Source organism: Leopardus geoffroyi, chromosome C1, assembly GCF_018350155.1.
Source record: "Leopardus geoffroyi isolate Oge1 chromosome C1, O.geoffroyi_Oge1_pat1.0, whole genome shotgun sequence".
Taxonomy (NCBI): domain Eukaryota; kingdom Metazoa; phylum Chordata; class Mammalia; order Carnivora; family Felidae; genus Leopardus; species Leopardus geoffroyi.
In genome coordinates, this window is record NC_059328.1 from 106082472 (window position 1) to 106103277 (window position 20806).

Consider the following 20806-nt stretch of genomic DNA (forward strand, 5'->3'; position numbering starts at 1 on the left):
AGCCCGACGTGGGCCTCAAACTCACAAACTATGAGATCATGACCTGAGCTGAACTCAAGAGTCAGACGCTTAACTGACTGAGTCACCCAGGTGCCCCAGACCTCTAGAAATATTTAAATACGATGTAGAACGATATGATCCTTTTTCTTTCTGAAGCAGTTTGGTCATTGAAAAGGACAGGGGAGAAACTTAGGAGAGAAATGTCTAGTAAGACACACTAGATCCCAAGGCCCCCATAAGTCATGCGTCACACATGCCTCCTTTCATTTGTTAAGTAAAGCATTCTTTGTGCTAAGGCACAAGCCAGGTGCTGGGAATAAGCAGGTAGTCTCAATGTAATGTGACACATGTTCATGCTGAGGTTAAGTGCAGGAGGCCCCATCCTGGAGAGGGGGCCTAAAAGCCTCCAGGCTGTGGAGGATGGATTGAAAAAAATAGTGAAGTTTAGGGACACCAGTAGACCCTCTGTCCCCTCAGGTCTCCTTGTGACAACCACCTCCAAAGTCTTCACATTCTGTCTGGCCATAGAAATGAGATTTGGGCACCTTCAGTATCATGTTGTAATCCCTGGTGTGAACTAGTCAGTCCCCCGGAGTCCTCGTCAGGACTTTCCCATACAAGATACAAAGGATCGGCAGAAGCGGGGTCACAGACTGTGCCCCCAAAGACAAGGTGATCTAAGAAATAGGTTCAGTAGTTTATTTCTTGGTAAAGCAATTTCCAAGAGTTTGTGTAAAAACAGCCAGTGAGCAACATGCAACAGGTAGTCAGTAAATGAAGACACCACTCAATACATCCCAATAGCCTCTGTTTGGCTTTGGTGGGACTATCTGCCAAGGCGTGGGGGCCAAGAGGGAGCAGCGTGAAGCCAGGTGTCTGAGGAAGTGAGGGCTCAGATGTGGGATGGGGCTACCCGGGGTGGACTTCAGACCCAAATGTCAGAGCTGCAGTCACCCCCGGGGTAGCGGAGCTCATGGGCCAGGGCCGGACCTAGGGGCTCCTTCCCAAAGTCCACCAGGAAGTTGGGGTTCAACTTCAGGCCTCCCTTTACTGTGTCTACATCGATCTGCAGCATCACAGAGCCTTCCCTGGCAGAAAGAGGGAGGGGGTAAGAAAGAGGTCAGGGGTGGTCATCCCTTTCCCCCAAGAGTTTGTGATGCAGGGGTGGGTACTAAGAAAGGAGCAGGGCCTGTATGGTGGAGGTGGGTGGGGTGCCCAAGGAGTCTTCAGGAAACCAGTCTCTTCTGGGAAAGGAGGACTTGGGGAGGGGAGCCCAGGCTGTCTGCTTCTCACCTGATGAGATCAGGGTAAAACTGCTTGTCCCAGGCACTGTACAGAGATGTGGTGACGTACAGACGTTTCCCGTCTAGGCTCAGCTGGATCATCTGAGGGCCTCCCGGTACCCGTTTCCCCTTGGGAAAATCAGGGGTCAGGGCCCGTGATAACACGCGGGTCCTGGGAGAGGGATCATGGAGCATGCCCCCACCCCATACTTCTCCAACATGGATATGAGGGTACCCATGAGCTGGAGTGGAGGGTGGGGGTATGCGGGTGAGGGGTGGACGTTGGGGGTAGATCCTCACCTTGACCACCAGGGGCTCTGGCTGGGATTTTAGCTCCTGGTCCTCCAGCACTTGCACGGGCCCTCCCTTAACAATGCTGCCCCCAACGAAGAGCTGGGTGGGGGGATATGGAGCAGAAAGGAGGACGGTGGTGGGAGGTGAGGACATCGCAGGAAGAGCAGGGTGCCTCAGTCAGCGTGCCCACACTCCCTCACTTGTGGCCATGGCTGCCCACAGTCCTGGCCTGTGCCACCCCTCATTTTTGCTATTCCCGAACCTCCTTGATCATCCCCCAGCCACTTCCTACCGTCCACCTCATCCCCAGCCTTCTTTTTCCTCCCCCTTCTCTCTCCCCCATCATGTTAGCACCCCACCTGTCCCGTGAGGCGGGGCCTCTGAGGGTCAGAGATGTCATACTGCCGCAGGTCCCCGTGCAGCCAGTTGCTGAAGTAGAGGAAGCGGTCATCCAGAGATAGCAGGATGTCGGTGATCAGACCTGGGGCAGGGGTGCCATTCAGAGGCTGTAAGGACTTTTGTTCCCCGGGGCCAGGAATCAGCCTTCTGACTCCCAACGTCCCCTGGACACTCACCGGGCATTTCAGACAGCATCCAGCCCTTCACTTTCTTGGGGGGCACCTGGATGACCTTCTCCACTGACCAAGTACCTCCCTGCATCGGGAGGTGGATGGTGGGGTTAGGCAGAGAGGTGAGCCTGTTAGATTGGGGACTTGGGGTTGCATCTGGGTCTCCCCAGGGCCTGCTGTCTGCAGTGAGACAGCAGATGGAGGGCCCTCTTGCCACTTGGGTCTAACTCCTGTGCAAGACCCTTAAGGTAGGGATGATGTCTCCTTCACCACTACATTCCTAGCACTTAGCACAGTGCCTAACATAGAAGCCCGCAGACGTTTTTTGAATGAATGAGTAGGAATTTAGGATTCAGGGGAGAAGAGAGATGGGACAAGCGGCCTTGGTTTTTGTTCCTGGAGAAATAGGGCTAGCGGAGCCAGGCAGAGGGGCTTGGGTCAGCCCTAGAGAGAGGGGTGCCTCATGGCTATGGATGGCTTGGGAGGAGAGGGCCAGAGGACACGAGGCACCTGATTCTTGTAGAAGCGCTGGATGGTGGAGCTGAGGGCACAGCCCACGAAGCCCTGGGCCGCGTCTGGGTTGTGCAGGAAGCGGACCTCCAGGGGGATGAGCCCGTCCTGCAGGGGCAGGGTCTGCACGATCTCATGGCGCTGCCAGTCCCACACGTGTAAATGGCTTCCATACAGCCCTGGGGAAGGGATGGGGCCAGAGGATGGGCTCAGGATCAGGGCAGGGCAGCATGAGTGAAGGCTGGGGCACAACCCAGGGCATAAGGTTGAAAAACCGGTTGGAGGGATAAGAAGGATGCTTGAGCAAGCCGGAGTACTCAGCGAGTCCTATACCATCAATCACCCCAAGAGTCGGGTTCACAGGAGAGAAATAGGAGACCTGAAGAGGGGTTTTCAAGCAGAAAGTAGGGGTGTGTGTGCCCAGGCTCCTACTGGCCTATGGGGGACAAGTCTCACCTGCCTCTACATCAGCGGGGTTGAAGCCATCTCGAAAGACATTGGGAGGCGCCCATTCACTGCTGATCATGACATTGTGTCGAGGCTGGTACCAGAAGTCATAGCCCATGGGTGCAGCGCCCCCGGGCCGTTCCCATGTTCCCTTCACCTCGAATGTCTCTCCATCCAGCAGCACGAAACCCCCTGAACAGTGAAGGAAGTAAAGTGGCAGGTAGCGACAGTGGAGATGCCAGCCTTATCCAACCCTTGCCCCCAGGCACGTCCAAGGGGCTGCAAGTCCATTTCATGGTGCCCCTTCCTCCCCCTGGATTTGCTAGCTCCTTCAATTCAGGTGCCCAAAGGGTTCCATCCAGGGGACCAGGTGGGAGGTGGGGACTCATTCTGGTGCCCCTACCTCCTGTCAACTTAATCCCGGTCCTAGACCACAGGGGACATTTCTGTCCCCTTGAGCCAAGAGTCTGGGACTCAGAAGGCTGTGGCTCTCTTGCCCAGCCTCTCTCTCAGTGTGGACTCCCTTCCAGAGGCTAGGCTCCATTCTGCTCACTAAGTTGTATTTTTTTTAGAGCAGACAAATTGCATATACTCGTTATTCACTGTGAATGCCTAACATGTCCTCCCTTGCTTAGTGTGTTATGACGCCTTGATAGTCCTTTGCAAATACAACTAGATGTCAACTCCTCAGTGGTATTAAACCTAGGAGGGTCACATTCCTCCTACCTCTGAGAAGGAACTGGTGTCCCACTCCAAGCCCTCAGATGGAATAGGTAAGGTTCAGAGAGAAACAGCTCAGTGTGGTGATTAGGTCATAGATTCTGGAACCACACTGCTGGGTTTGAGTTCTGCCTCTACAGCTTATTAGCTGTATGACTTTGGCTAAGTTATTTACCCAGCCTGTGCCCCGGCTTTCTCATCTGGAAAACAGAGATGCTAGGCACACCTACCTCATAGGTTGTACCTGGCGCACAGGAGACATTGTGTAAGTATTAGCTAAGACAGCACCATAAATGAGAGTGCCGATGTGAAGATTAAGGACCCCATGGACTGTGAGACTTGCCCATGAATTCGTAAAGGCTGATATTAAATGTCTGTGTTTTCCGGGGTCATGTCATAGTCCCCCAGAACATAGTGCACTGTTCTGACTGAAATTTCTAAGTGAATTTGTCATTCAAGTTTCATCTTTATAGAAATCATTGAAACGACTGAAGTTCCTTGACTATAGTTTAAATTTTGGATAAGACCCAGCCCTCTGGTTCTCCCTGGAAGGTCATTCTATCCCTCTGCCTCAGCTTGGGAGCTGTTCTCCCCACAGATGTGCCTACAGTGCCAACAGGTACCTTTGCCATTGCCCTTGGGGTCTCCCAGGGAGCTGATCATCACCTCCCCGCTAGCCAGGCAGTGGCTGGTATGGACGTAGCCCAGATCACACTTGGCATGGATGTCTTCAGCGTCAATGACCTGGATATGGGTAAGGAATGGCATCAGAATGTTATAGGGCTGGGGGGACCCACCTGTGACTCCCCCATCCCCCCACTCCTATCTGCTGACACCATCATATTTTTTCCTTCAAGACATGAACACAATTTTCCCAGGGGGAATATGGCAGAGATTCAGTCTGGTAGCTTCTGCAGAGCAGCAAGGGAGAGTCTGAGAGACTAACTCTGCAGGCAGAAAGCACTGACTTCTCTCCCATCGTCTGTCTTGAAGGCACTAAGAGTCCCGTGAGACCAGAAGCTCCTCCCCTGCTGGGCCATCGCCAGCATCAAGGCACAAAGATGGCACTCAACCACGTGTTGGGAGGGGTGGTTAGAGGCTCCTGCCTGAGGGAAGTCCTCGGCTCATAATTGGCTGGGGGAAAAAAAGGGCTCCTTCCCTCTCTCAGAGTCAAAACAAAAAGCTCCTCCCAACCCCTCTAGTGCCCACCCCCATGATTCTATATGGTGACCACCTGCAGGCCTTGGTAACCCTCCTCTGAAGTCCCGCCCCCTCCCCCTGCTGCTGAGCCCTGACACTGTGCAAGAGCTGAAGGCAGCTGGCTGGGGGGTGGCCCGTGGCCTGGAGGGTGCCCAGAGTGGCGTGTCCGTTAGGTCCTTGAGCAACAAAGGCAGGGAACATGCCTTGTGTAGCTTCGGGGCACGGGGCTCAGAGCCCACATCCACCACATAGATGCGGGAGGACATGAGACAGGGCAGCATCAGCTTGGTGCGGGACTTGGTGCTGTCCCCGAAGCAGCTGCTGCAGGTGTTCCATCCTGAGTGATGCAGTTCGTCCTTCAGGTTGGGCATGGGCAGCCGGTGGATGACCTAGGATGGGAGAGGGGGCAGGGGGTGGTGCTCACTCAGACCATGCCACTGGGATCCCTGGACCCACTTGGGCTGGGCAGCACAGCACAGGCTGGTGTTCATCGTTGTCCTGTACCTTGGGGGTGTCCTTGTGCAGTGAACAGACTACAACCGTTCCCAAGGAGGGTGAAGAAGGATGCAGCTGGGGAAGGGCATTGCCAGGGCCAGGGCTAGAGAGGGGACTCAGGGTACTCCAGTGCCCAAGCTGCACCTCACCTGGCAATAGTGGGGAGAATTGGGGTCAACGTCCACGGTGGCCAAATAATCCGGGGCCTCAATGCCTGTGTTTCGGTAAATACAGGGCAGGTAGATAATCTCTTCCCTGGGTCCTAAAGGGTAGAAAGCAGTTAGTGGGGATGGCAGGGTGGAGGGGAATGATGGGCACGGAGCTGGGCATGCCCGAGGCTGAGGCCTCAGGTCTCCTGCCCTCTCCGGCAGTGAGATCAGTAGAGGGTGATGGCTTTGCACAATTCCCTTCTGGGGGCACAGGCTGGCAGATGCTGCACACTTACCTTTCATGGCCTCCAGAGGGGTAGGGTAGCCTGGTCCACACTTCTCACACTTTGTAGCTGTGAAAACAATGAGGCAGGTTGGCTCTGTCACTCGCTGCAGGGTCAAGGCTCCTTCCCTACCTGTGGCAACACATATCCCGCCACGTGCTGGCCCAGGTCCTGTCCCGACTCCGGCCCTGTCGCCACCACCATCCTCCCCGGCCCTCAGAGCCCTGATGCATGTGTGCATGTGGCAGGAAGAGCCTTCACAGGTATGACCTGAAGGTGGACAGACACTCAAGCAGGACCCAGGAGAGGGGCAGGAGAGGCTGTGCGGTACAACGGCTATGGCATTGACTTGCGTCCCAGTCCCGGCTGCTCACTGGGACTTGCTCCAAGCCATGGGAGCTTTGGGGCGAGTTACTTAACCTCCCCAGCCTCAACATCCACACCATCTGTAAAAAGAAAGTAATAAGAATACCACGATTGGCTTTTATTAGAAGGAAACAAGAAGGTGCAATGAGTGAAGTATGCAGCTCGTGCTTGCCTGACAAGAGCCCATCAAAGCCTGGCTGTTCCTCAGCGAGTGACGGTGGTGCCTGTTCACCTCCCTTCCCAGAAAGCTGTCTCTGCCAGGGTCTGGGACACTTCCTGCCTTTCTCCCCTCTGGGTCCTGACCCCAGGCTGCTGTCCAAAGCCTGGGTTACTTCTCCGAAGGTCTGGTAAGGATCGGAGGCTGAAGTTTGGGGCCACAGAGCTGTTACCACCTGGATGTGCAGAGACTAGTTTCTATCCCTGGGTGTCACCCACTTCCTGCATCTGTAATGTTAGGTGTTTGGTCCTGCTCTGGAGGGCTCAGAGGCCCACCTACCAGAGCTATATAGGGTGTGGCCCTCCTTGTCCCTGAAGTCTGGCAAGAGAAGCCACATGGATCTACCGGACCAACATCAGTCTCTGAGAAGGAGGGCTGCCAGGACCAGGTGTCAGGCATCAGGGTTTGGAGCCTGACCGGGAGGGAGAGGGAGGACTAGCACAAAGGGAGCTGTAGGAGGAAAGAAATCCCGGAGTGGAGATCACAGGATGGGGCGTTGCCTCCTTGCTGCAGCCCATGGCCGGTCTGGCCACTGCCCTGACAGCTGGGGGGCCACAAGTAGGGAGGCAGGAGTAGCCAGAGTTGAGTCTCCATGGTACCTGGAGGCCCTCAGTCGGGCCTCAGCTGGGAAGCCAGGTCCCCTACTCATGGCAGCCAAGTGACTTAGGAGGCCCAGGTGGCAGCAACAGCATTGTTGAGTGCGGAAACCTGGTTTCAAGCTCCAGGTCTGATGTCTGTTCTTTCATGTTCTCTCCCCTGCTTTGGCTAAAAGCAGGTAATAATATCTTACCTTATTTTCTAGGTGCCCATGAAGGTCAAATAAGCCAATGTATTCAGAAGTACTTTAAAGGAGAAGTGTTGTATAAATATGGGAAGGACTGTGCCGGAAGCTGGGGACAGACATCCCAGGCAGTGGTTGGTGCTCATAGAGAGGGCTGGGTGGGTGTGGCAGGGTGAGAGGTCCAGTCCAAAGGAATTAAGAGGACTTGTGCCAGGGCTTGGCACAGGAGGGGAGGGAGAGGGGAGGGAGGTTGCCCAACACAGAACAGAAGGAGATTCAAAACTCCCAAGACCTCAAGACAGAGACACAAAACCCGCAAAGCTGAACGGAGAGAGAAATAAAGGTGTGAGGGAGGTGTTGCTGGCTGTGCTGTCTTCCTGTGCCTGCCCCCACCCCCTCCCAGCAGTTCTTAGAATCAGTCAGGCCCATGCACCCACCAGGCCCCCAGGAGCATCAGTGTTCTTTCTGGGAAACAATGCCCTGTCTTAAGCATCTTAAGCAAGATCTCTGAACATCTGTGGGTTTAGGATGAGCACAGGGTAGCTCACTGGAGCTTCTAGGAGCCTGAGAGTGAGGAACAGGAGGGCTTGGGGACTGGGGGGTGGGTTGAGGGGTGGGAGGCACTGGAATAGGCGCCCAGCGGCCAAGTGTGGGCTCCGCTTTCCATCCCAGAGTGATCAGGTTCCGGGTGGCTAGAGAGCCATCTGTCCCCAAAGGCCTGGGCTCCCTACTTCCTGGAGTAAGAAGCTGACCCAGGGCTGAAATCAGGACTGTCATTCACCTATGGTGATAGGCCGGGGACAAAAGGTTCTGCCACTGTATTCCCGCCCCACCAGATATTCCCAGCTGCAGAAAGGCACCTGGGCTGCAGCTGAGAAGCCAGGTGGGGGTCCAGGGCCACCCATCTCCGCAGCCCCTCCACCCTCCTCTTCTGGCACCCTCTAGAAACTTTGGCTGAGCTGGGAGATTCAGGGGTGGGGGTGGGGTGGCACCGGTGGAGCAGAGTCCAGCGCCTGCCCCCCCCACCCAGCTCTCCCGACCTAGCTTTTCTGCCACTTCCTGTGGCAGGGTGGGCGGCACTTGGTTGTCAGAAAGCCCCCTCCTTACCCATGCTGCTTGCTGGTATGCTTTGATCCTGACTGGCCTGTCAGGAGGGAGCAGAAACAGAGGCTGGGCTGGTGTCCGAGGCACGCTGTGCCCGGGAAGGGGCAAAGGGAAGGAATTTATACAACCAATTGGGGGGCGGGGCGGGGCAGGGGGAGGGCCCCGGCTGCAGCCCAGGGTGAACCACCAAGGGCAGCTGGCCAGGATGTTCTCAAATGGCCTGGGAGGCTGCTGTTTGAGTTGCAGGGTGTGTGTGTATCTGTGTGTGCGCGTGCGCGTGTGCTAGGAGCCTGTGCATGTGCAGATATGCACTGTACCTGTGTGTGTATCTCTTGTGGGTGCCTGGGAATACTTTGTGGGTCTGTGTATGTGCACAGTCCTATATGCCTCTGTGTGTGTGTGTGTGTGTGTGTCTTTGTGTGTGCATACGTGCCCGTGTGAGTGTTCCTGTGTGTCTGGACTTGTGCATGTCTGTGTGTACTTAAGTGAGTTTGTGCCTGCCGGAGTGTTGCTTGTGTGGGCCTATGCATATGTGCCTGTGTGTGTGAGTGTGTGTGTTTGCGCGAGCGTATGAGCGCACATGTTCCTGTGTCAGTGCTCATCTCTGTACTTGGGTCTGTTTCCACGCAGGGCCGTGGGCCCATCTGCTCCTATTCACAGCCAGGGTCAGCTCTCTCCTAAGATTGCCCTCTGATTCCAGACGTCCAGGCTCCAAAAGGCACAGTCCTACCCACCCCCAAACTGCCCACCCTGTCCTCCTGCCATGGCCGCCCTGACAGGAACCGGGGTTAACTAGGACCCATGTCCAGGTTTCACTTTCTCCTGACTTGTGTATTCCTGTTGAGCTTTGAAGTGGAAGGAAAATTGGCAGCACTCATTATCACGCTCATTACCCTCATAAATCCTGGCAGGTGGAAGTGTAGTGCCCCCCCATCTCTGGACTGGGTACCTCATACAGCTCCCTAGGTGGGTAGCAGGGCCCCAGAGCAGCCCAAGCATGATGTCACTGTCCCTAACTGGCCTGTGACAAGTCAGAAGACTCTCAGGGTTCCATTCATCCAGGAAGGAAGGAGTCCCCCAGCTGGAGGATTCAATGCCACCAGGGCTGCCTAGCCTGCTAGTACAGGGTCCCAGGGATATGCCACACAGCCGCCAAGCAAATGACAGGTGCTTGCTGAAGAACCAAGGCAAGGTTGAGGCCTGATCTGTTAACTCTCTCTGGGGCTGCCCCAATCCAGAGAGGCCCGGGTTCGAAGGGCTGGGCAAGGGAACCCACCCCACTTGTTTTTCATTGTGAAGTCAAGGGGCCCTCTTTCCTGAAACCTGGCTGCCTGACAGGGGTAACATTTGCTTTTTCTAGGAACCTGCTGACTCGGCGTCTACAGAAGCCACTTTCATCTTGGATGAAAGCTATGGGGTGAAGTTTTTATTGGATAGTGAAAGGGACGAAGTTTGGTCTCGAGACTGCCGGCGGAAAGATCCATGGTGTTTCCAAACCGGAGTGAAAGGAAGAACAAAGCTGGGCTGCAGTATGACAGATGACGGGCATCTGTCCTCCTGGTTCCCGTGGGTAAGGGAGCACCCAGAGGGAGATGCTCTGTGGCTGCCCTTACCCCCTTCTCCTCAATATCACTCAACTCCCCTGACTCTTTCCTACATCTGGGTCCTCACCATCACGCCATCAGCCAGGCATGTGCCGCAGTCAGCCCTGTGGGTGCAGCTGTCCCCCAGGGGGTGGCCCAGGGGGCTGCTTCTTCGCCTGGGCTGGCCTCCCCATCTGCTGGCTGTCTCTCCTCACCCTGCCTCCAGCCTGCGCCTCTGGCCTCCTTCTCCTCCTCCTCCTTCTCCTCCTCGGACCCCATCTCATACCTCCTCTACTTTCCTGCTTTGGGGCTTGAAGTAGCCTTACAACCAAGATCTGAAAGAGAAAGAAAGCCCATCCTCACCCCCTTGTCAAAAGTTCTGGGGCACCTGGGGGGCTCAGTTGGTTAACCGTCTGACTTCGGCTTAGGTCACGATCTTGCAGTTCGTGGGATCGAGCCCCGTGTCGGGCCCTCTGCTCTCAGTGCTGAGCCCACCTCAGATCCTCTGTCTCCCTCTCTCTCTCTGCCCCTCCCTTTTGCATATGTGCTCTTAAAGTAAATAAATAAACATTAAAAAAAAATTCTAGACAAGAACCGCAAAGCACCACTCTGTCACAGACTGTAGGTTCTTCCATGCTCTGAACCCTGACCTGGTGTTCTCTGTGGCTCCTGAATGGCACCTCTAGCCCCTACCTACTGCTTCCTCCACAGCCTGCAAGGTGGTTGGGAAAATTCGTTCAAATCAGGGCTACAGGTGGAAGCAGCCCAGGGAGAGGGCTCAGGCTGGTCGTAGAAGGGTCCACGGCCCATAGCGTCTTTGCTTCCATGATGGGCCACCCCAGTCAGCCTCATTGTGGCTCAGGCATCCCTAATGTTGCTTCTCAGGAACTTATGCATTCTCTCCTCTCTCTGATCTGCCCTTCCCTAGCCAACCAGAGTCCAACCGGAGCTGGCTGACTCCCAGATTGTTATGAAGGCATATGAGGAGGGCCACAAGCTTCCTGCCCTGGGCAGTCCCAGGGAGGGTGAGACCCCAGCCCAGGTCTGCTAATCCCAGGAGGCCATATGCCTGACACTGGGCACCCCCACCCCAAAGGAGGGTGGATGCGGCCCATGTTTCTTCCTGCTGGTTCAAGCTCCAAAAAAGCACAGTAAATATTAGAGGAGGTAGGTTATCAGGCCAGCAGCTGAACAGCCAGGCGGTTATGTAACCGCTGCCCGAACTTTGGCTTTGCTCCATCATCTACAGACAGAAAGCAGATTCTTGTGGCGTAGGGGGTATGGAGCCCCTCTGCTGGTTCCCCCCTTTCCTTCCAGTCTCTGCCAGACTTCTTTGGGCCTCTTTAAACAGACCACTGTTTGGCAAGATGGCGAAGTGAGGAAAGAAAGATTAAACCCAGAGAAGGGAAAGGAGAGGAGATGACTTCAGAGTCTCCAAGAATACTTTAACACTTAAAAAAGAAAAGAGACAAAAAGAGGGGTGCCTGGGGGGCTCAGTCTGTTAAGAGTCCAACTTCAGCTCAGGTCATGATCTCTCAGTTCATGGATTTGAGCTTCGACAGCTGTGCTGACAGCTCGGAGCCTGGAGCCTGCTTCGGATTCTGTATCTCCCTCTCTGCCCCTCCCCCTCTCATGCTCTGTCTCTCTCAAAATGTAAATAAACATTTGAAAAAATTAAAAAAAAAGAGAGGAAAAAAAGTGTTGTTCTTCATCTCTCGCAAAACAAAAGCAATGGGGAAGCAATCCCAGTCCGGCCATTGGTGGGGGGGGGGGGGGGCGGGTGGAGGGGAGGATATCAGGGATCAAGCAGAACTAAACTGAATGAACCACCTGGTCACACTCGCCCTTGCCCGCAGCACCCCTACTTAACCCTTGCCACACCCCAAACTTGTAGGTAAATCATCCTCCTTTGACTTAGGAAGAAGCTGAGGATCAGAGGGGCCAAGGCCAAGGTAGGTGCCGAGCAGGAACCCCACTCAGGTTCCTGGGTTCTGGAGCTTACAGTTTTTCTAATCACTCCAGGCCATTTGGTGTTTTGTTTGGCTCTGTTTGGCTTGGGAGGGGTGTGGGTGGTGGGGAGGAAGAAGCTCCAGAAGGAATGTGGAAAGCTGTGCTGTTTTGTTTCTGGGGACTCTCAAGACACTTTCTTGGGAATGGGGAGAGAAGAAGCAGGTGTCTCCTGAACTGAACAGTGGGGTCTTCCTGGTGCGGAGGGAGTGGGGGATGCCCCCTGCTACAGGAAAGGTACTACAGCCATGTGTAACCATGGTTACCTTTGGAGAGAGGCAACAGAAGGAAGGGGATAATTTTTTTACTTTTGTTTCAGACACTTGTATATATCTATTTTTTAATGCTTATTTTTTTATTTTTGAGAGAGAGAGAGACAAGAGTAGGCAGAGGAGGGGCAGAGAGAGAGGGAGACACAGAATCCAGAGCAGGCTCCAGGCTCTGAGCTGTCAACCCAGAGCCCGACTCGGGGCTTGAACTCATGAACCGTGAGATCATGACCTGAGCCGAAGTCAGATGCTTAACTGACTGAGCCACCCAGGCACCCTCAGACACTTGTACATTTAAAAAAAAATTTTTTTTTTAATGTTTATTTTTGAGAGAGAGAGACAGCATGAACAGGGGAGGAGCAGAGAGACAGGGAGACACAGAATCAGAAGCAGGCTCCAGGCTCCAAGCACAGAGCCTGACGCGGGGCTCGAACTCACAAACCGCAAGATCATGACCTGGGCCAAAGTCGGACTCTCAACCGACTGAGCCACCCAGGCGCCCCGACACTTGTACATTTTAAAAAATAATAAGCATGTATTACTTTTGTAATCAAAACCCCAAATAAAGGTACTAATTTATTTTATTTATTTTTTTGCCTGCCTGCCCTCTCCTTTGGGAGACACACGCGTGCGTGGTCATTCATTCATTCCGTCTTGGCCTCCACCAGGTTTGGTAGGCAGAGTGGGAAACAAGGCAGTTTCTGCCATCATAGAGATGATTTGCGGAGGGAGATGGCCACTAATCAAGGCAATAGCATCATTACCAATAAAGTGCAATGAAGGACATGGGGTAATGTGGGTGGCCGAGAGTAAACAGGGATTGGACAGGGTGGTCTAGTCTATACACGTGCAGGTTTGTGTGCAAACGAGCAGCGTGAACAGAACGAACACACCCAACACACAACCCAAGGTGCCTGTGGCACCCAAGGCAGCAGCCTGCGGAGGCCTCACGTGGGACTGGCTGGACAGGTGGAGGTTTTTCGCAGCTAAGCAGTTCCTGAGCCACGTCCTGCTCATTTCTCCTGGTTTTAACAGACCAACGACACGCCCTGTGCAGGAGGGAGTAGCATTTACTGAGGACCTGTTAGCAGGTGTGGCTGGTGCCAGGCCGGGCCCTGCACACTAGCAGTTAGCTCAGGGACTGCCCACAGCAAACTGGACAGGTAAACAGCTTTTTCTTCATCTTACATCAGAGGAAACAGAGTTTTACAAATTTAACCAGCTGCTCACGCTAATTTCACTGCACCTCCCTATCTCTGAACAATGCTGAGTTCAAAGCCTGCCACTCAGAATAACAGAGCTCAGAGAGAGGAAAAAAGCCCTCTGCCAGGGCTGGGGGTGATCTGAGAGGCACTTGGAGGGCTTCCAGCCCACCCTCAGTGCACTCAGAAATAGCCGCCTTCTGGCCTGTCACGGATGCTGGAAAGATCACCACTAACAGTTTATTTCTGTGGGATGGGATGTCCTCTTCTCACCTTCCAGCCTCAGAGGTTACCCTTGAGGTGCTAAGCATGGCTTGGTTTTATCAGAGACATGCCTCTGATAATAAGAGCAAGGGAGACTTGGAGCGCCTGGGTGGCTCAGTCGGTTGAGCTGAGACTTCGGCTCAGGTCACGATCTTGCGGTTTGTGAGTTCGAGCCCACGTCTGGCTCTATGCTAACAGCTCGGAGCCTACTTCAGATTCTGTGTCTACTCTTCTCTCTGCCCCGCCTCTGCTCGGGCTCTGTCTCTCTGTTTCTCAATAACAAATAAATGTTAAAAAAAAAAAAAATTTAAGGGGCGCCTGGGTGGCGCAGTCGGTTAAGCGTCCGACTTCAGCCAGGTCACGATCTCGCTGTCCGTGAGTTCGAGCCCCGCGTCAGGCTCTGGGCTGATGGCTCAGAGCCTGGAGCCTGTTTCCGATTCTGTGTCTCCCTCTCTCTCTGCCCCTCCCCCGTTCATGCTCTGTCTCTCTCTGTCCCAAAAATAAATAAACGTTGAAAAAAAAAATTAAAAAAAAAAATTAAAAAAAAAAATTTAAGAGCAAGGGAGATGCAAAGGAGAGGGAAGTGTTTAAAAAGCCGTCTCTTGGGACAGAAGAAAAGGAAGGCAAATGAGAGAGGGAGATCTCTTTATCTCTCTAGGTCTCTCTCTCAGCAAAAAATGTCAATTTTTACAAAAATAGAAGAGTATGATGAACCTGCAGTTACACCACCATCTTCCCTAAAACTCTGCTCACAACCCTACTTGCTTCAACTCTTCTTCCTAGCCCTCCCCTACCTCAGATTTTCTTGAAGCCAACACGAGACACTGTATTATTCCTTGCATTAATATTTCTGTAAGCATCCTTTCAAGATTAGAATTCTTTTTTTTAATTTTATTTTTTAAAAATTTACATCGTAGTTAGCATATAGTGCAACAATGATTTCAAGAGTAGATTCCTTAATGCCCCTTACCCATTTAGCCCATCCCCCCTCCCACAACCCCTCCAGGAACCCTCAGTTTGTTCTCCATATTTATGAGTTTCTTATGTTTGTCCCCCTCTCTGTTTTTTTTTTTTTTTTTTTTTTAATTTTTTTTTTTTCAACGTTTATTTATTTTTGGGACAGAGAGAGACAGAGCATGAACGGGGGAGGGGCAGAGAGAGAGGGAGACACAGAATCAGAGACAGGCTCCAGGCTCCGAGCCATCAGCCCAGAGCCTGAAGCGGGGCTCGAACTCATGGACCGCGAGATCGTGACCTGGCTGAAGTCGGACGCCTAACCGACTGCGCCACCCAGGCGCCCCCCCCTCTCTGTTTTTATATTATTTTTGTTTCCCTTCCCTTATGTTCATCTCTTTTGTCTCTTAAAGTCCTTATGTGAGTGAAGTCATAAAATATTTGTCTTTCTCTGACTGACTAATTTCACTTAGCATAATACCTCCAGTTCCATCCACGTAGTTGCAAATGGCAAGATTTCATTCTTTTTGATTGCCAAGTAATACTCCATTGTGTGTATATATATATATATATATATATATATATATATACCACATCTTTATCCATTCATCCATCGATGGAAATTTGGGCTTTTTCCATACTTTGGCTATTGTTAATAGTGCTGCTGTGAATATTGGGGCGCATGTGTCCCTTCAAAACAGCACACCTGTATCCCTTGGTTATATAGCCAGTAGTGCAATTGCTGGGTCTTAGGGTAGTTCTATTTTTAGTTTTTTGAGGAACCTTCATACTGTGTTCCAGAGTGGCTGCACCAGCTTGCATTCCCATCTTTTTTTTTTTTTCAAACCACTGTCTCATAATCGCACCTATGCAAATTAGTAAGTCTTCACTATTATCAGATATTCAAATTTCCCCTTTTGTCTTACACATTTTTGTTTTACAGGTTATTTGAATCAAGATCTGAAGAGGGTCCATACCTTTCTATTGTTCTTTTTCTTATGCATTTTTTAAAGTTTATTTATTTAGTTTTGAGAGAGAGACAGAGAGAGTGAGAGGGGGAGGGGCCAAGAGAGAGGGAGAGAGAGAGAACCTCAAGCAGGCTCCGCACTGTCAGCACAAGCCCCATGTGAGGCTCCAACTCACGAACCGTGTGATGATGACCCGAGCCAAAACAGAGTTGGACGCTTAACCGAGCCTCCCAGGCGCCCCTCTATTGTTCTTAAATCTGTTTAATCTGTAGGAAAGCAAGGGTATCTATCTACCTTGAAGATAGATTCAAGTTTAAGTGAAGGAGGATCTCACTACAACAGAAATTATGTATCTTGTCACATATCTAACCTACAAGAAGAAAAAGTGAGGTGGGTGTGAACCCAGTGTTGTAGTCTAGAGGAGGTAACAGTGACATCAGTCCCAGGGACACAGGGAAGTTTGCTGTGACTTCCTCCCCGGCCCCTCCTGTGCCAGCCTTCCTCCTGTGCCAAGCCTGGCTCCAGAAGAGCTGAGACGAGAACCATAAAAAGGCTTTTATGCAATCGTCTCCACCTTTACAGAGGCTCACTTGGCTTGCACCTTCTCAGTTACGAGCCCTGGGAAGAAAGAATTACATCAGTTTTGGTTAATGGCCTAAATTAAGCCATCAAAACCTCTAATCAAGCTTCCATTTTGGACATGTTATAATACTGTAAATAAAAAAAATCCAAAGGAAAATGAAAGCCCTTCTATTTGAGGTTGGAAGGACCTTTGGCCCCTGGAGTCATATCTCTGAGTCACAGTTTCTCTACTAAGCTCAGGACAGGCAGGAACAAATTGCCCTCCTTCTCAGGGCCTACATTTTCTCACCTCACCACCAAGATGCTGCCTGGGAAAAGGGCAGGCAGCTTGGATACTCCCTCCAGTGTCCCAAAGAGACAGGAATCCCGAGGCTTTGGGACACCTGTCTTCATTCTACATGGAATCAGAGGAAGGTCTGGGACAGGGCCTCACTGCATGTCCTGGACTCTCTGTCTTCCATATACCATATCTAACCTGCTGTTCCACTGCAATTTCCCCAGGGTCACAAGTGTAGAAAGATGGAGAGTGCTGTTTGGAAAGGGGATATTTTGGGATTTCCTATCTCACCTTATCAAAAGGCTGCTCAGAAACCAGAGTTTAAAAAGGCTTAAACTGAAAAATGATGATCTCTCTTAATATAGAAAGATCTCCGGGGCACCTGGGTGGCTCATTCGGTTAAGTCTCTGACTCTTAATGTCGGCTCAGGTCGTGATCTCACGGTTCATGGGTTCAAGCCCCGTACTGGGCCCTGTGCTGACAGTGTGGAGCCTGCTTGGGACTCTCTCTCCCTCTCTCTCTGCCCCTCCCCCACTCACACTGTCTCTCTCAACAATAAATAAACTTAGAAAACAAAAGAAAAAAAGTATACAAAGAACTCCAACAAATCAATCAGAAAAAGACAATCGGTACAATAGAAAAATATTCCAAGGATATGAAAATGAAGGTTAAATGGGTAATAAACATAAATAAAGATACCCAACCTCATTAGCAACTAAAGAAATGCTTGTTAAAACAACAACATGACAGGATTTTCAAAAATAAGAAGATTGTTAACATTTAGTGTTGGAAGAAGTGTGGGGACAAGGACACTCTTGTATTTTTTGGCAAGAGTATAAAATGGTGGAACATTTTCGGAAGGCAGTTTAGCAGCACCTGGCAGCATTTTCAGTGGGAATCCACCTTGGATGATCCACTCTGTGGAAATGGACAAGTATTCAAATCTATTAATAAGGTGTCCACTGCAACCTTGTTCATAATAGTGACAGGTTGGAAACAACCAGTAGGGCAATAGTTCAATATATTATGGAACATCCATAACATGAACACCAAGAATCCATAATGTATAATTTTATACACATGGACGTGGAAGGATATCCAAGAAATATGGACGAGGGGGAAAGAGACAGAAAATAGTATGAACCCATTCAATTTAAACTATATATAAAATTAATTAATTAAACCATATAGTTTTATTTAGTTTGACTACTTTACATATTAAACTAATTAATTTAAATTATAATTTATAATTGCATAATATATAATTACATAACTTCTAATTTAATATGTACTATAAATGTATACTATAAACAAACAAACAAACAAATAAATAAGGTTACATGTTTGTAGAAAAGCATTTGAAGAGACAAAACTTCTTGTAGTTCTTGTAAGTTCATACCAAACTTACCAAATGTAACCAACACTGGTTACCTCTGAGGACTTGGATTACAGGGAACAATATTTCTTTTTCACATTATGTACCAATTATGTATTTTTTACATTTTTTTTAAGTAAGCTTGAAATACATACATAATTTAAAAATTGAAATAATGAAAGAATACGATAACACTCTTGTGTCTTGAGCCAAAATTTAAAAGGTTAAAATCCAGTCATGGTGAGAACATGAAGAAAAGGTCATCACTGGAGACGGGTGAGAGTGCCAACTGGTGCCTTATTAACAAATGCGATTCGTCAATACCTATCAAAAGTTAAATTGTGCACAGCGTTTTTACCTGGGAGTTCCAGTTCTAGGATACGGTCCATAGAAGTACCTGGACAAGTAGGCAATAAATAGGTCATAATGACAACAACAACAAAAACAGACATCACTTATTAAATGTTTAACATACCCTTGGTATCGCTCTAAGCACTTTAAAGACAAAAAAGAAATGAACCCCAATCCACATAAAAGCTTACTATGTGCCAGATACTTCCGTAAGCTCTTTACATGCTCTACCTTGTTTAATTAATCCTTACAACAAACCTATGAAGTGGAGACTCTTACTGTGCCCATTTTACAGATAAGGAAGTGACAGCATACAAAAGGGAAGTAACTTGCTCCAACTCACACAGCTAGTGGGTAGCAGAGTCTAGGATTTGAATCTAGGCAGTCGGCTTCAGACTCTGTGCCTATAACGGCTACACTCTCCTGTAGTGAATCATAGAACTTTCGCAAGAGCTCCTTGAGATGGGTTGTTTTGTGTTTCATTGTTTGGGGCTGGCCAGCACGTATGGCTCTTTTTATGTCTGTTGGCAGATGGAACCCACCACCAACCACTCTAGGAACCAAAAAGGCCCCATGCTCACTGTCCCAGATCCCTTTGCAGCTAGGATCAAGCACATGACAGTCCTGGACATCTAGGTGTGCCCAGGAGGGCTCAGACACAAAGAGGTAGGACAGTGGTGAGTGGGCTTTGGTGGATGTGGACACAGGCAAGTGTGCGGGTGACCAGCCATGCTGCAGGGTCCAGGGCTGCAGTTGGAGCATGATGGGTGGAGGCAGTGACCCCCCCACCCCTGCAGTGACTGCGGGGTCTCCTACCAGGAAGGGCTCTCTGGCCATGCCTGGCTCTATTCAACACATCTGCCAATGGGGCCATATGACTCAAAGGATCCAACAGTGCTTAACAAATTGGGGTGACCCACGAGGCTGTGGCAAGCAAGACCCAGAAGGAGAGTCCCCACGGAAGCCAAAAGAGGTGTTGAGGCTTAGCCCCCTTCAGCAGGCTCCTCTTTTGATAAATAGACTCTTGTGGGCTTCTGGGTCCCAAGAGAAACAAAATGTGGGACCATGGGACACCTGGTGACTTTGTGGCCCAAGCCCCTTCATAAACTAAGGATTATCTGATTCGCCTAGTTGGCCCAGGATTTCAGTAGCTCCATGCTTCTTACCTCCAAGTATAGCTGGGTGGAGCCTGAGAACATCCTGAAGGCAGAAAGAAACCACAAAATGCCCCGCTGTGCCCTCTCATTTGCCCTGTCTTGCCAAAACTCATCTTTCTCAGTATGCTCTACTGGCTTCAAAAGCCTGCTCATCAGGAAAGCCGCTGGCATCAGGAAAGATGCTGAGAAGAAAAAACATTCTAGCTTGGGTTACAGGTGGCTGGCTGTTCACAACAGACCATTGCCAGGCAGGAGTGGCCCATCAGGAGATTAACAGCAAAAATTCTAGAACCAGATTTCCTGTGTTTGAATTCTGGTTCTACAAGTTCCTAGCTGAATGAATTTGGGCAAGTTATTTAACCTCTGTGTACCTCAGTTTCCTCATCTCTAAAAGAGAGATAATAAAAATACCTACTCTCATAGGCTGCACTGAAAATTAAATGACTTAATAAATGTAAAGTTCTTCTAGTAGCAGTGAGCATGCACTGGAGTGTTAATGTTATGATCGCAGTAATAAAGCCCGTCTGAAGTTCTAGAGATCTGTTGCACAAACCCAAAACCAAACTGTACATTTAAAAATGGTTAAGGGGTGACTGGGTGGCTCAGTCGGTTAAGGGCCAGACTTCGGCTCAGGCCATGATCTCATTGTTCGTGGGTTCCAGCCCCGCATCAGGCTCTGTGCTGGCAGCTCAGAGCCTGCTTTGGTTTCTGTGTCTCCCTCTCTCTCTGCTCCTGCCCTGCTTGCCCTCTGTCTCTCTGTCTCTCTCTCTCAAAAATAAATAAACATTAAAAAAAGTTTTTTTGAAATGGTTAAGATGGGGGCACCTGAGTGGCTTAGTCGGTTAAGCGACTTGATTTCGGCTCAGGTCGTGATTCCAAGGTCATGGGATTGAGCCCCACATCAGGTTCTATGCTGAGTGTGGAGCCTGCTTAAGATTCTCTCTCCCTCTCCCCTGTCACTCTCTCCCACTCATGTGCTCTCTCTTTCTTTCTAGAATAAAAAAAAATGGGGGCACCTGGATGGCTTAATCAGTTAAGCGCCCAACTCTTGACTTCAGCTCAGGTCATGATCTCCCAGTTTGTGGGATCAAGTCCCACATTGGGCTCTGTGCTGACAGTGTGGAGCCTGCTTGGGATCTTCTCTTTCCCTCTCTCTCTGCCCCTCCCCTGCTCGTGCTCTCTTTCAAAATAAATAAATGAACTTATTTTAAAAAAATAAAATAGGGGCGCCTGGGTGGCTCCGTTGATTTAGCATCTGACTTCTGCTCAGGTCATGATCTCGCGGTTTGTGGGTTCGAGCCCTGCGTCGGGCTCTGTGCTGATGGCTCAGAGTCTGGAGCCGGCTTCTGATTCTGTGCCTCCCTCTCTCTGTGTGCCCCTCCCCCACTCACACTTTGT

General features: G+C 50.6%; 1 protein-coding gene across 3 annotated transcripts; it reads right to left on the reverse strand.

The window, feature by feature from the left end:
* Positions 1-685: 685 nt before the first annotated feature.
* Positions 686-19634, reverse strand: SELENBP1 (selenium binding protein 1). Of its 3 annotated transcripts, XM_045479206.1 has the most exons (13): positions 19418-19634; positions 18259-18297; positions 5964-6020; positions 5668-5780; positions 5227-5412; positions 4447-4567; positions 3113-3295; positions 2657-2835; positions 2153-2231; positions 1937-2058; positions 1584-1676; positions 1294-1412; positions 686-1088 (listed from the first exon to the last, which is right to left on the reverse strand). In XM_045479206.1, the coding sequence occupies exons 2-13, from the start codon at positions 18287-18289 to the stop codon at positions 926-928; spliced, it is 1446 nt and encodes a 481-aa protein (XP_045335162.1). In that variant the 5' UTR covers positions 18290-18297; positions 19418-19634; the 3' UTR covers positions 686-925. The 3 variants fall into 3 exon arrangements, with proteins under 3 accessions (XP_045335162.1, XP_045335163.1, XP_045335161.1); XM_045479207.1 differs by lacking the exons at positions 18259-18297; positions 19418-19634 and adding an exon at positions 8423-8543; XM_045479205.1 differs by lacking the exons at positions 18259-18297; positions 19418-19634 and adding an exon at positions 6105-6412.
* Positions 19635-20806: the final 1172 nt, after the last annotated feature.